General features: G+C 28.0%; 1 protein-coding gene and 1 pseudogene across 1 annotated transcript; one reads left to right on the plus strand and one right to left on the minus strand.

The window, feature by feature from the left end:
* Positions 1 to 389: 389 nt before the first annotated feature.
* On the minus strand, positions 390 to 3,821 carry LOC137826358 (protein trichome birefringence-like 33). Its single transcript, XM_068632298.1, has 6 exons — positions 3,053 to 3,821; positions 1,831 to 2,050; positions 1,406 to 1,577; positions 1,108 to 1,307; positions 846 to 1,004; positions 390 to 770 (listed from the first exon to the last, which is right to left on the minus strand). Exons 1-6 carry the CDS (start codon positions 3,240 to 3,242, stop codon positions 431 to 433), a joined length of 1,281 nt encoding a protein of 426 aa, XP_068488399.1. The 5' UTR covers positions 3,243 to 3,821; the 3' UTR covers positions 390 to 430.
* Positions 3,822 to 12,009: 8,188 nt separating this feature from the next.
* Positions 12,010 to 15,879, plus strand: LOC137825393 (cytosolic endo-beta-N-acetylglucosaminidase 1-like; annotated as a pseudogene).
* Positions 15,880 to 16,638: the final 759 nt, after the last annotated feature.

Genomic DNA, 16,638 nt, shown 5'->3' on the forward strand with positions numbered 1-16,638 from the left:
TTAATGATTTCATAGAAGTTATCATTGTGAACGATGATAAAAGTTATAGTAAAAAAAATGTTAATTAACAAAGTTATATATGTTTCCTCTAAGTGACTAAAATATACACATGCCTCCAAAATTTAAAACTCAATAAACACAGGTAGTTTTAGAAAGTTTTTTCCATCTGGGTGTAGAATTAATATATTATTGCAAAACTTGTATGCATAACATCTTTAGGATGGGAAATCAATTCAATTTCTCTCAATGTCTATTATTGTACATAAATCTATTTTTTTTCTTATAATATTGCTTATGATATTTTAATATCATTTTGAAATAAATAAAGAATAATTATCACAAATAAAGTTATGTTTTTTTAGTTTCACTTGAAGTGTCAAAGAGAAGAATTTAAGAGAGTGAAAAAATATTTCTTATATTTGAAATATTGTTAAGTATAAAATAACTTGGCAAACAAAAGCTCATTCCAAGTGTCTTGAAGGCCAGGTAAACACCAATGCACACAATCAGCATAACTAATTGGGTTAGCTAATTGCTCTGCAGTCAATGGACTCCATTGTTTCTTATAGATTGAAGTGTGCGCATCTCTACGATAATTGGACAATTGTGTAATGTTCAAAAATGTAATGGGAACTTTAGATTTGCTAAAAACTTCTCCAATTACTTCCATTATACTCCTCCTACAATCTGAGCCCCAATAGGTTGGATCATCAATTAAAGTGGTTTGGTTGTAACAATTTCCCCCTTCTTCATCTCCCCAATCTATGCTCCTGTCATATATTTACAAATATTAGGTTATTCGAATGTCATATGCAAGTAATAGTAATAGTGAAAATAATACTCACTTTCCATGGGAAGGTGACATGCTTGTGAAAAACACTCTAGTTTTCTTTGGATCCATGTTCAACCTAACCCATCTAAGCATACTTTTCATAGCCATGCGGTACGCATCCTCTGTTGAAAGCTCAACAATCTCTTTTACTTCATCATCGAATGATCCAAGTCTAAAGATTTTAAGAACAAATCAAATATTATTCTCAAACTTCATAAAAGAGCAAAGGAAAAATAAACAACTAGATATTGTTTTAATAGAATAGAAAAACTTACAATACTTTCATCTTCAAGCCAGTCATCCACCAAAGATAGGTGTTGAATACTAAAATGTCAACACCTTTCCAATTCCTACCATGCTTATTGATTGAACCTTTTCTGACAATCCTATCAGATATCCTATGAATGACAGCATTGTCCGAGTTTGATTCAAGAAGAAAAGGTGCCCAATAGAACTCAATTGTGGCATTATATTCCTAATTGAATACATAAAATCAATAAGAAGAAAAAGAAAGCATAATTATAAAGGTAAAACTAGAAATATCTCAAAGTGTTTGAGTCTAGTGTCATTTACCTTTGCAGTAAATATTGTGAGTGAATCAAAGGTTTCCATTGATTTTTCATCTTCAGGAATGAGTTTATGAAGAAGACATACAAAAGAAACATATTGACCGCGATTAAGAGAATCACCAACAAACATCATCCTTTTCCCCCGAAGTGTTTCAAGTACCAAACTAGCATTGAATCTACAATAAATTGGATTAAACGGTTATATTTGTCATCTTAAGAAATTGTTGATTAACATTGAATCATTTATTTAAATAAGTCAAGTTTAATAATAAGTTAAATAAAACATATAATCCATTGATTGGTTTGTTTATTCATTACTTAAAAACACAATATACATACAAACACACATTTAAAATGTGATTATTAAAGAATAATTTTACCAAATTTTAGTTTAAATGTGACTTGTAACAAAAGGAAAAATGAGCTTACTTGGGAATATCACAACGATGTGGTTGCCATCTCCAATGTTGATAATCTTTATCAGGTCGTCCATGTTCTTGACAAGTCAATTGTGGTTGAATATATGGACATTCTGATTCTTCATACAATGGCCGAGTCAACTCATCTCGAACCCAACTTCCACTAAACACATCACATCCTTCTTCTACTTTTCCCACAGCAAATGGTACCTTTTGTTGTTTCACCTTCTCTTTTTTTCATAATTAAATAAAATAACCAGAACACTTTACATTGTAAGTTGATCCAAATAAAAGAAAAAAAAAACTTATACTAGTTTAAAGATAGATAAATATTTTTATAAATTTCAATACAACATTATACTTTTAATATATATAAATTGAAAAGAAAAAATGTTTCTTTCTACATAACTATCTTATTTAATATTAATATTTAAATGACATCCTTATGCTTAGAATGTTACAAGGATTATGATGCAATTTAAAAATTACAATTATTTATTTCGTCAAATAGAAAACTCATACCAGCATTCTTAATGAATGTGAAATTAGGTATACATTTAAAAAAATATAATTTTTAAAAATTAAGTTAAATGACATAATATTTCAAAAGTATCATAAAAATAATAATTTTTAATTTTTAAAAATATTTTTATAATAAATATTTCAATTATTTTTCTAATATATATCCCATTTTTTATTTTAATATTTAAAAAAAAATCATTTCTATAAATATAAAATTTACTATTTTAGTCTTCTATATGTAGTCTTATTTTTAATTGATGGTGACATCACACACATGTTAATAAAATCTTCTATTACAAAAAGCAAAATATCAAAAGAAAATAGAGACTAAAAGGAATACATTTTGAAAAGAAAAAAATCATTATTATTAAGTTTTATTTTTATAAAGCTAATTGAGTTTATTTATGTTCAAATTTCTATATATTGGTTGTATAAAATATTGTTAAGCTTGTTTAAAACAAAATATATTGTTGTTAGAAAATAATGTATTTATAAATATCATTAATCCAACAAATAACTCTATGTTTGGTTGGAACATTGTTGGAGGTATGTTCAAGAAAACAATTCCATTCTTACTTTTTCACTAAACATTCCCAGGGATTTAAACATTAAACAAACACCAAAAAAAAGAAAAAATCTGTCCAATATTCTATGAACTATAAATTTGTAAAAGCTTGAAAGAAAGTGGAAAAAAATTGAGAAGAACTCACGAGTTGTGGAGGAGAGTTTGTCAGAATAAGAGTAGTTTTGGAGCTGTTCATCGAAGATGCACATGAAGTCTTGGCCATAGAGAATGGCAACGAAGAGGATGAAAGCTATGAGAGTGAAGAGGTAAGGAGAGAGACGCCCCTTGCCTCTGAGAAGAGAAGAAGAGGCTGAGAATGGTGCCTTCATCTGCATCAACACCTTCACCAAACTCAACCTAAATCTCTTTCCTTCGATTATTTTACGTTAATATAGCCAACCGTTTTGCTTCCAATGAAATAACAGCACAACACAAAAATTAAGAAAACATTGAAAGGGGAAATGTGTGAACTAAGAAAGGTGAATATGTGTCTTAATATAGATTACTACAAAGGTTGTATATGTTTGTTGTTAATGATTAGTGTCAGTATCGTGCAGAACAAATAAAGTTATTTGTACAAAGTTTTTACTTATGACAGAGAAATTAAAATCAAATATTATAATTAGAAAGTAATCCTAAACTTAAATCATCTAACTAATTAGATTCTTTCAATATTATGTCAACATAATAAAATGCAAATAGAAGGAAGTGGTTAGTTATTAAATATATATCTAAAAATGGACTGATATGAAGTTTTGTCAAATAAAAGACTACTTATATTATATTAATACTAGCTAGGGTTTATTGTTATACCTAATACTTGATTGTTTTGACAACTAATTATGGTTTTTTATTTCTAAACATCTCAGCATAAAACTCAATTTTATTAAAGCAATCATGAACTTTGTACTTTTATCAAATGCTCAAAATTATAAGGATACTTATATAAAGTTGATCGAGAAGACTATCATATCAGTATACAAATTGAAAGAGAAGAAACCAAAAAATAAACTAAACACCTAATATAAGATAGTGTCTCTTATTTATGAAATATAATCAACCAACAGCAATACAATATAAATATTTATTACAATGACATTTAATTAGATATAATATGTGATAAAATTGTTGAATTTCTTTAATTATTTTAAAAGTTAATGTATAATTTCAAATTGGTTACCAAATATTTAAAGGGTTAAATATAGGTGAAATTGGTATTGTTATAAGAAAATAAATTTTCAACTTAGACTATATTATAATATCTACGTCAATAAATCAATATGAAATATTTTAACATCCTATTCTATACTAGAAACATTGAAAACTTGTTTGTCATGTAAAAAAAATTGACAGGACTCATTCTAATAATTTTCTTCCTACAAAGGAAGTATAAAGTTTGAATGAATGACAAAAATCAATTTTACGTGAAAATAAAAAAAAAAACATATTTAACCAATTTTTAAATTATCTAAAAAAAAGTTAAAATTTTAAATTGAAATGTATATGTGAAAATTAAACCCTTATTTCTGTGCACAATGTTCCTATGAACCGAAAACTAAAATACAATAAAATTGTCCAGAGAAAATATACTACATTTTAGAGTAACAATTTTGATGAGAAACGTCATCAAAGGTTATATATTTTTGTTTTTCTTATTTTTTCTTAAAATACATGAATAATTATAAGATGATAAAATATATTTTAATAGTGTCCCTGTAGTTGGTGAAGGCATACCACACCACATGGCAATACTATAATAGTGTGAGTGCGACAACTTGTTCATTTTCTTTGCAGCCGATAGTGTCAAAATGTTTTGTGAATATTAAATGGGACAATTAAAGTTACTTTTTTAAAATAAGTAAGTAAAGACTTTGTTAATATTAACATCACGATTATTATTTTACTTCTTTAATTAGAAACATCATTAAGATTCTTATCCATTAAAATTAAATAAATCCTTGACAATTATTTTGCTTTATCTGTTTTTTCTTCGCTTTGAAGGTGGTTAAGAACTATTTATTGATCAGAGCTGATTGCTATATTTTGACGCTAATTTTGTTTATAAATCACGACACTAAACTTTATAAGATTAATGAATGAGAAATTATGCTATCTCTTATTTTCTTGCGTTTTTGTGCCTTAGGCATAAAGAGTTAAAAGAAGACTTGATGGTTAATGAAATAATCAATGTTGACAGTTTGCATATAAAAATTATTTTGTCACACTAATTAAAAAAGTTAAAAAAATAATTTAATTTTAATTGATTCATATAAAATAACAAAATAGTCATTTTTATAATTTTAAAAATAAAATAATAAAATGAGATATTAATAAGAGTAAAATTAGAAATAATTTGTATACATAAAAAATAACTCTTTATTTATCTGGATGAATCGATATAATTACATTCTAATTCCTTTCCGATACCTCATAACCGAATTAAATCTCAAATTGACGAGTTAGTGCGAGTTTATCCATACCTCAGAACCGAATTAAATCTCAAATTGACGAGTTAGTGTGAGTTTATCCATACGATTATGCACCATTCGAATAAGAATATATTTTCTGAAAGATCCCAACTTTTGTGCATTGGTGGGTCTTTGAGATCCTTTTGATGACCTAATAAAAAATAATTATGAGAAGAAATCCTCTTAAAATATAAGTATAGATAACAAGTTTGAAGGTCTAAGTGATAAAAAAAAAAATTTATAGATGTGAGAAATGGTGTAACAATAAACAAAAATAGATAATATAAATTTAAAAATATTGTAAGAAAAGTTGAGTATATATTTAATATTTTCCATGAGAAAAAGATATGGAGGTTTGTGTGGGATCCATATGGTGCAATAGTGAGAAAGGAAGACTAAGTTTGAAGATTAAAAACATTGCTTGCCTTCAAAGCTAAGGGCGCATGGAAGATAGCTAATGATACTCACTTCCCTTCCCATTTTTTTTACATAAAATAATTGTACCCAAAATCACACAAAACGTACAACTATGCTTTTCCTTTTTCTATAGGAATTTGGTTTTGGACATTATGGGTGGAGTGTGTTGATTAGGTATATATATTAGGTCACATTTTGCTATCATTTGGAACTTACTTGCGTCGTCACTTTCTCACCAAAACAACCAAATTTCTGAAGTTGCAGGTATGTATTATGAAGTTGTACCTTAATTTGTTGGACATTCAGAAAAGACTAAGAACGATGGATCACCTAAACACAAGAAAAGAAGAAGCTAACTACAATAATAAAATGTATCATCATGACCTATTAGATTATTCAAGTGAAAGAGATGAAATGTTTACATATTCAAAGCTTGAAACAAAACTCTAATTAGTGTCAATGAAAAACCTTTAATGAAGTTAAAGTGGGGAAAAATTTAATAGCTTTAGAACTAATGGCGTGAATTATTTTAGCAAGTTATTCATATTTTCTTTTAGTTTATGTGCTAATATTTTATCCTATGCTGTTTGAACATGGATCTATTACTAGCAAAAACAAATGTACTGTCTGTATTAACATTTTTACTAGGTTAAAATATGTATAATTTTATTATTTTTATAATAATTAAATAAAAATATGATATAAAGAATATATACAATTTTTAAAAAATTATATTTAAAAATTATATAACCATTATTATTTTTTGTTTAGCTATTTTAAAATAAAGAAAAATTATTTAATTATTTTAAAATCAAGAGAATTTATTTAAATTATTTTATTTATTTATTAAAATGTAAAGTATTTAAAATAAATAAAAAATAAAATTATTTACTTAAAAGATGACATCAAAAGAAGTTAGCAAAATGATTATCCGCCTTAACAATGATATTGATTATTACACTGTAACATGTCAGAATTTTTTTCCATGATTTATTTTGGTAAAAAATTCCTTCCAGATTACGCACTTATATAAAGTTTAAAGCCCATACTCTGAATAACCCATTAGTGAAACTTTATTTTGGTAAATTCTTAATGCACCATATTAATTTCAACCTGCACCAATCTGATATTAAAATAAAAAAAAAATTGAAAAATATAGGATGTGGATAAAAAAGTTATTTTCAGAATTCTTTTTCCAAAATAAATGTATAGATTTAGATTTTACAACATATTTTTGAATTTTGGATTCTTTTTTCATAATGGATTTTCAGTTCTGATTTTGTGTTTTGAATTTTCTTTTCCAGAATACATTTCTTGATTTTTATTTCTGAAACACATTTTTAAATTTCAGAAATTTTTTTATAAAATATATTTTCATATTTTTGTGTTATGGATTTTCTTTTTTGAAATGTATTTTTTGCATTTTGAATTTTCTTTTCTAAAACAAAATTTTGGCTTTTGAATTATATTTTTTGAATTTCAGATTTTTAAATATGAAATAGATGGTAATTTTGAAAATTTTAAAAGATGATAGGGTGGATGATGAAATTGATATGTGGAGAAAGAACTTGCCCTTTATTTTTGGCCTTTTTTTTCTGCACCTAACAAATTTCTTCCTGCACCCATCATTTTTTAAGAAAACTATTCTACCTTTTTAAAAATGACTTTCCAAAATATTTTTGGAATATATTTTATTAATTCCGAATTTATCAATCTGAAAATAAAAAGAATATGTTCCGAAAATGATATTCTAGAAAAAAAAATAAAATTCTTCCAGATTTCCTATTCCAAAAACACTCTTTACTCACAAAACCTCTATTTCAGAAACATTTTTTCTTACGGAATTCCTAGAAACACCTAAAACTGTGAAATGATATTTTCGATATTTTAAAAAATATAGGGGTGCAGAAAGAAACCACCTTAATTTTTTAATTAGTATTGTGGTATTGAATAAGACCCTGCGAAATTACAACCGAACAGATGTGTTTCTTCTAGGAATTACTTTTAATAATTTTATATAAAAAATAAGTTTTAGCAAGTGTTTGTCTCAGATGTTAATGGAGGGTATGGTGCTTCAAATACACCTATATTTTAAATCTCACTTAGTTCCCATTGCAAATTATCACACATGTTGTATACAAAATTAAATGAAATGAGTCAAATTCTATCAACTCAATATTAGTTCAGAGCAAAAGTATAATACGACAAAGACTTTTAGAAAAATAAAGAGGAAATATTACTCATTTGTGTATTACATTACAATCATGTAATGTTATTTCTAAGAATCTTATTTTTTACATATTTAAAAAAAAAAAATCACAATTTAAAATGACATTTTCGTAAGCAAGACTTCAGGGCATCCTTCATAGCAGCGCGATCTTCTGATACAAAAAAGATAATTAATTATTAAAAATATGTAAAAACATAATTAAATCGTAAATAAGGCAAAAGAAATTAGAAAAGATATTAATATTGTAAGAAATGGAATACCAATATTGTTGGAGGTAGATTTGGTGATGGTGGTGGTGCAGCTAGTAATGCAATCAGGGGAGACACTGGGAGGATAAGGATGTCTACATTTATCGATACAAATAGCATAACATATTGGATAAGCAAGATTAGCAAAGATACAACCAGGAGCACATTTTGCAGAACATGATTTCTCAGGCATAATGTCATTGCCTTCTGTGCAACTTAACATAATCATCATCATCATAATCACAATTCTAATACTTTTCATCTTTTTTTTTCTCATCATTTTTCTCTCTTCTATCTCTCAAAACCTGTCTTAGAATTTTAGTTATGCATTTCAAGACAACAACAAAAATCAATTTATAGAACAAAAATACAATCAAATAAATTTAGATATTTTTTAGTAAATAGTATCAGACATGCATTTTGAGTAAACTTGGTCAAAGTATTTTAAAATTCCAATAAATATAATTATTTATCTTTCCTTTCATGTCTCTATTATATAATTATTTATGTTGTTATTAAATAATAGACATAAATAATAGAAAAAGAAATTGAGAATTTATAATTAATGAAATATTATAGTGATATGAATCTTCATCTTTTCATTATATTGGTTCGAATTTATATCTTGTTTCTTTTTAATTGTCATATTTAAGAATCATATGGTGTGTTACAATTAATTATAAAAAAATCTGATAAGTTAATTAGTTTTATTAGTATGTGTAATCTTAACAATGTTTTAACAGTAATGCCACTTTTATTCAATATTAAAAGTATCAATATAAACTAATTAAGAGCTATTTATTATCAATCAATTAATTTTATATTGTTTATTTATTGAGATATTAAAGTTTTACTATCCAAGAAAATTAGGCTATTTAAAACTTTAATCAACTACATCTTAATTTTATGCTCATATATCTAAAATTATAAATTCACGGTATAGATTTTAGAAAAAAAATTCATATTCGTGTTGATATGAGATGGTATAAAAGTTAAAACTACATCTAAAATATAAAAAAATAAAATTTATTGTTTTAAAGGTAACTTTTCACCAATAAATTTATAGAAAACAATTATTAAAGGGAAGTCTTATAAAATATTTCCTTTAAAATAAAAATTGTAATATTTTAAAAGTAATTTGGTGCAAAATTGTGTAATATGTATTTCTTCAATTCTTGCTGCAATTAATAGTGTAATCAAATATGAGGCCTCTCATATAATATTAAAATATATTTTTTTCCATTTTTTTCATTCTGTTATTATGGAAAATAGAGTTAGTAATGAAATTGTGGTTGAAATCTATTTTTTTTAAAAGAATATCATGATAATTAAATACTATCTATATATTAATATATTATTGGGATTTCCTATAAATGAAAATACATCAAAAGAAAATTAACACATTATTTAGAAGTATGTCCGCTTCTTCTTCTAAATGTAAAAACATAAGTGTCTTATCATAACAATAAAAATATAGATAAATTAATATTTAAGATAAATAATCAGATTTGAAACTATTATTGTTATGTGATCTAAGGAGAGATACACTAGGGAGATTCGATGAGTCATGAGCTAACCCATATAAAAAATACGATACCACTTCATTTCTAACACCCTAAGATAATTTTTTAATCCTCTACCTTATATGTTGCTCAACTTTATTATTCTAAGTCAATGTGAGACTCAAATTTACACTTGAAATCCTATAACAAGGGTGACATAAAAGCATATAGTTAAATGTAAGCCTCCCTCAGCTTCTCATCACGGGTAAGAAATAATAATAGTAGAGTCCTCAAAAAAGCGACGCAAAGATCAAAAGAGAGACGCTAGATGAGACTAGTGTGAGCTTAGTGTCCCAATAGAAATGTAAGTTAATCTTTTGGAAACTATGTATTAGAGACGACCTCCAATGGAACACAAATTTACAAGGTAGTGTTGACTAAGCCTACATAAAAAAAATATATTATTTAACTATAACATAGGTTTGGAGGACACTAAAATGAATATAAAATTAAATAATTATTAAGAATAGACTTTAAGCCTAACTCAACATCATAAAATTAGCTTATAAGGTAACGTTTGCATTCAATTATATGTGTGAGATTATCTATTATGGGTGGTCTATACCATCTTAAGATGTGAATTGTAAGTGTAACTCAACCTCATAAAATTAACTTATAAGATGAGGTTTGCACTCATTTATATACTATGAAATATCTTAATCTCTGGTGGATGTGCGATCTCTAACAATAATTAAACTTAGGGTCGTCGCCAGTGTCACTATTGAAGGTGATCTATATTATCAAAATGAACATAATAAACCTTTCTTTGATATATGTGATGGGCTATTTGCAAATTATGAATGGAAGGTATTGCTCATATTCCCCTGGCTTGATCTTGCAATACTGTAGTTTGTTTAGTCAATTATTACCAGTTAATTTTATTATTATCAATACCATGTAGGAAAACTATCCAAATCAATTTGCTTTTGTTTCTGGTGATAGAAAGTTTGATGTGTACATGGGGATTGATGCATTTGGAAGGGGGACATATGGTGGTGGATAGTGGAGTGTAAGTGATCTGTGTGACTTTTCATAGCTTCGAGTTGTGTTTTATTGTCCTAGTTTGAAACTTAGTTGGAATTCAGTTTTTAATTGTCGTGATTGGAAATTACAGTAGAACTGAATCTTGGCAATCATACTTGAATGTCAATTGCATTATGCTTTAACGATTGTGACATTGATTAATAGACATCATATCACACATGAACTGCATATTTTACAGAAGTTATGCAATTGATTATATTATTTTGCAGAAGTTTTGCTGACTTTATATTATGGATATGCCAGACTAACCGGGTTCTTGATGTAATAAGAAAAGCTGATGCTCTGCTGCAATATTTGCTATGAGACTAAGCAAGCACCAGATTTTGCAAGTGCACAGAATCGGTAATATGTATTTGCCAATATTTCCCTTTCTTCGAGTTGATAAAAGTGTGTCACAAGGTTCACCAAAACTCAGGCATTACACTTTACTTAGAAACAAATCAAATTATTATAAGACCTCTCTAGCTATATTCAAAGAGAGAACAAACAACACTCTTAAAATTGAGAATACAAACTCTAAAAAGTGACACGGGAGAAATTGTCTAACTCTTTAAATTTCCTCTCTAAAAAAGCAAAAAGCCATAAGAGAAAAGATTAATGAATTTGGGATGATTTTAAAAGAATCACCTAGGCTTTCATAGGATTGCAAGGGTAATACAAAAGTTAGACATGACAGAATAGTTTAACTTGCTCAATGTTGAGCTCTTCGGTTTCCTTTTTTTAAAGAAAAACTGAGAAACTTATCCAATGTGCAACTTTTGATTAGAAACTCTGCCAATAAATTCTTTTATACACTTTTAAGAAAAAAATATTCAATGTTTGGACCTCTAAAAACATTTCGTATATTCATTAAGTAGACTATTTTTTGAATACTCTATCATTTTTCAAGTTGTCATAATACACTTAACCTCTGGATTATTACTGTTTATATACCTGATATTGATCATAATTTACTAATTAAGGACTGGTTTTAAGTAATACCTTTTAAAACTAACATGTAACAATAAGTAAAAATATGATTGTTTACTCCAAATCTTCAAGTTCATCATAAATTGTACTTTTGAAATGCATGATTGAATGAGAAACTTGTTTTCCTGCAATCACATACAATATATCGGCCATTTTTGTTAATCATGATGCTTCCTTGGGTTCATTCCTTATACTATTATAGTACTACTTACTTTAATTACACCCTAACTCAAAAATTTGTCTGCAGCCACTCCTTGAGTTTGCTGATTCTACTGCAAATTCTATTCAACTTCTTGTAGAGCAAGTGATGAAAAATCCAATATTATATAATTTTCTTTAACTGGAAATTCCTATAGCATGTGTACATTGCATATTTCATATGATTAACAGAAATTCAGAATGAGTCATGAGCAAACTATTAAGAGACTAAGACATCACCTTTAACAAAAAACTTTAAGATTTAAGACAATAGGTCTACGAGTCTTCTTTTTTATGTCATAGAATTCATTTACAGAGTTAAATGGTTGACCTCATAGCGTGCAAACACTTTTCATATTTTTATGTACTTTTATTCCTTTGCAGTATTACAACTTCATGATTTTGTACATCTCCTTTCTTCTCTGTTGTATTTTAAATCAACGTATTGAATTATTACATTTCAAAACTAGTTCAGATAAGATCTCAGGGTAAATATCATATGTCTGTCTGTATTTCTGGAGAGGGTGGTCTTGTATATCCATTGGAGAATTCTATTTAATGATAATTCATCTTAAGTTGAAATCTGACCATCTCAACTCAAGTATTTGTTAATGTAGCTTGAAAGAAGCATCATATAGTGGAGGGGGAAATATTACATTCAAAGGATCTCTTGAAAAGTATACTAACTTTAAGACAAGAATCTTTCATGTAGAGTTCATTTTAAGCGAGCACTTCTTTTATTCTGTAAGCTATCTATCATCTATATTAAAATTGTTGAACAAACTGCTCCTCAATCTATCCTCGTTTGATCACTAGCTTTCATACATGGAATTCAAATTCAAACTTTTGTTGGATGTTAGAGTGACAAGGTTGAACTTTAGACCTTTGGGTCATTCGCAGAGTCTCTAATTCTATGTCATGAATTGACTCCTGCAGGCAAACGCACCAATGATTTTATACTTTTATATCTCTGGCCATCAGAGATATAATCATTGTCAGTGCGTCAATATAGATAAAAGTTCAGAAAAAATTCAGTTTTATCTTTCTTAGGGAGCTGAATCTGGATACTTATTTCAAGGAAGGGAAGTGGGGTATCTTTCCTTGACCAATGGTATAGTGCACATGCAGACCAGTTCAGCAAAATCTCTATATATAACTTGATATTACTAACAGTGCTATCTTTTCTTACCCTAGTTGACACATGAAGTCTGTGGGAATTGCAGGTGAAATCTGTTAGCAATTCTTCACTGGGAATCGTGCTTGAGTTCACTTCTACCGTGAACAAATCAATTTCTGTACTACTTATTTCCCATGGAATGAATTATGTGTCCAGTGCATTTAGCAAATTAGTCAGAACAAGTGAACACATGGGATACGTTCTGACTGAAATCCATGCTTTGTGCTACAGGTCAAATGCTCCATCCAAAGAAATGGTCTGAAATCACAGTCAAGACTTCCAACTATAAGCCAGATTTTCCGGTTTCTACAGCCTGGCTAGTTGATGGTGAATTCATCAATTGGAATTCTGATCCTCCGGATTCAAGGATCCTTAGTGTTAAAATATCTTGGAAGCTGAAAGAAGGAAAAAAAGATGTATTTCAACACTACAATGTGTATGTGGAGAAACTTCCTAAGCTAGAAGATGGTAAATAAAGCACCAGATTAGAACATGTACAGGAGTATCTTGGAGTAGCACATGTAAACTGTTACTAGGTTTCTGAGATCAAAGTTCCTCCTAGCATTTCTAGTCTCAAATTTATCATACAAGTCTGCGGTTTTGATGGTACAAATCGATAAAAGGTCCATAACTTGTCCTTAAGGAAGTATAGATCTTGCATTTTGGGTATGGGAGAATAGGAGATAAAAGGTCAATGCAATAAATTGTCATTAAGGAAGTATAGATCTTGTATTTTGGATTTGGCATTGCATGCCATACTTAGGGTGCAATGACGAATAAAATTTAGCCTAAGTTGCTACTTTCAAGCTCATAATTTCTATGCAAGTAACAGAGTATCCTAAGTGTCTTTATAGACCTTTCAAGTCCAACGGAACTATGATGCCTAGTGCTTGTTTATTTAATTAATCTAGTAGATTTGTCAGATAGTGTGTGCATTTTCCAGTAATAAAACACTAGACAATCATGAATTAGTGTTCTAAGTATACTTGTTACAGGATAAAAAGCTTTACATTATAAATTAATTAGCCAGTATCTAGACCATTGTTAGAAAGACTCCAAACACAACTTTCAACTTTCTGTAACATAGCATCCTGCACATCTAGAATTACGGTAACAATGGTTTCCCAAAGACTAGAAAACAGTAACTATGATGTTCAATGCTCCAAGCTGCACAATTTTAAACATTTGAATTTACACCAAAACGGTTTTGTTTGTAGTGTATAAACAACATGTGGCTGCCCCACAAAAATAATTAATATGTATAAGAATAGCTTCGAGTTCAATATAGTGTAGCCTTTTATTTTGCATAATGGTAATTTGTTTGGTAATGAAACAGTGCCAGAAAATCTTACTTTGACTTTAAATAAGTGAAAGAATAAAAAAGAAAGTAAAAAATAAGGTAAGGAGGGTGGTATATTAGTGGCATCTGAAGGCTAAAACAAAACTTGTTTTGGAAGTATTGTCCTCGAGCCCTCAAAATATAATTGTGGTGCCCACTGTTTTTTTTATCAGTTCAGCATTACTTTTTATGTCTCCACAAAGAGGAAGAATTTCATATTTGCACATATTTGTCATTTACTGTGTATTTCAAATTTCTATTCATGGTGTTGTATTCAACTGCTGTCATATATATTCATCATCTTTTAACTCCTACTACAATTTTCTCCATCTAATTCCATGAATACTGAAAAGTCCACAAAACAAGGTCTAGAACAAGAGTTGCATTTTCTCTCATGTACTCCTCATTGTGAGGCTTCAGATAATTGTTTTAGAATTTTCATAAACTTATATTCTGAACCATATAAGAATCATTTTAAAACAAACAATTAAGTAACTGTAAAAAATTTATGTTTACATCGTCTATGTATTTAAAATAAATCATTTTTCAATCCCAAAAAGAAACCGAATTCATTATTTGAGTGTTGGAACTAAACTATTTGAAGCAAGAATTAGGTTTGATTTATTCTCATAAAGCTTTCTTTTCACATGCGTCACAAATAATTGAATCCTAATTAACATCCTTAAGGGACCCAAAACCAACAGGTTTTAATTTAAGCTGTTGGCATTTGATAACATGTTTTAACCCAAATAATGTGTTTAACTTTTAATCAGTAGCTCAATCATTGAATCAAACATGTGTCCTTTTATATTCATAAGTAATACTTAAATTAGTGTTAGCTCGAGTTCACATTATTTTCTCCAACTCACTCTGAAATATCAGTTAATGTAATTTTAAACTTCGCATCTGAGAGTGTGTCTGTGATTGCTAGATTTCGTTGTGGTTTCAAGTGGAAACAAAATGATATCTAACTTTTAATATTGTATGTTCTAATTTTCTTTATTTATGTCGTTCGCATCTTTATTCATGTATTTTATCATGAGTTTTGAGTTAATATATTTACATCTTATGAAGAAAATAAAATAAATTATAGATGTGTGAAAAAAAGAGAATAGAGTGAATCACCAAGTTGAAAATAAATATTTTTTTATAAGAAAAACAGTGTATACGAAGTTAAAAAAACCCTATTAAAACATAATCTTACACTAAATATTTCATATTCATAAAAATAGCTTACAATTTAGATAGAGAAAATACTAAATTTCAAGTAATGAATCATCAACAAATGTATACAAGAGTTCAAGATACGAACTTCAATAAAAAAAAAATTAATAGAATATGTTTGTGAGTCTTTTATCCTTATATATTGGTTTTTATTGTCCATTTTTATTAAATTTAAGATTTCAACTCATATTTGACTCAAATTTATAATTGGTTATTGCATCTCTTATGTCTTATTATTGATTTTTTGTTTTCTAAAATTTCTCTTTCAACACCAAGTTGTCATTTGAACGATGCTCAAGCAGTGATCAATCATTGTTTGCATCGAGCAATGTTGCTAATGTCCATAAAGTTATAACTTGAAACTTAACTAAGAGAGTTGCAAAAACAATTTATCTTCTTTGGAACTCTCAACACTCAAGCGACAAGTGGTTGATAAAGAAGTGAATGGTCATTACTTTTTTAGTGGAGTTCCACTGGTGGCTTGTTCAATAAGTTACATCACTCAAGTGATAATGTGATACTTGAACAAGAGATAATGAGTGTTATTTCTCTCTCCTCTAGAGTTGGTCACTTAAGTGATGAGAGGACGTCGAATAAGAGAGAGACAAAACAATTTTACTCTCCTTTAAATATAATATTCACTTAAACAATATGAGTCGCCGCTAAGTGATAGTTTCTCATCTTGAATAACGAGTCTTTTCCTATTTAGAGAAGACATGTTACCTAAACGAGGAAGTTTTGCTCAAGCGACATATCTATGATTGCTTTGGCGTGTGAGATAAGAGATGTATGTTTTATGTATACTATGTGACATGTATGTATATATGAAATGAATATATGTGATGATATGAAAAA

This window comes from Phaseolus vulgaris, chromosome 8 (assembly GCF_000499845.2).
Source record: "Phaseolus vulgaris cultivar G19833 chromosome 8, P. vulgaris v2.0, whole genome shotgun sequence".
NCBI classification, from domain to species: domain Eukaryota; kingdom Viridiplantae; phylum Streptophyta; class Magnoliopsida; order Fabales; family Fabaceae; genus Phaseolus; species Phaseolus vulgaris.

What these genes read in the sequence shown, in the direction of transcription:
- LOC137826358 (XM_068632298.1), bottom strand. Translation starts at nt 3,242, where the DNA reads ATGCAGATGAAGGCACCATTCTCAGCCTCTTCTTCTCTTCTCAGAGGC. An exon ending in CAAACTCTCCTCCACAACTC is followed by an intron (nt 2,051 to 3,052) that starts GTGAGTTCTTCT and finishes TATGAAAAAAAG; the next exon opens with AGAAGGTGAAACAACAAAAG. An exon ending in GGCTTGAAGATGAAAGTATT is followed by an intron (nt 1,005 to 1,107) that starts GTAAGTTTTTCT and finishes TAAAATCTTTAG; the next exon opens with ACTTGGATCATTCGATGATG.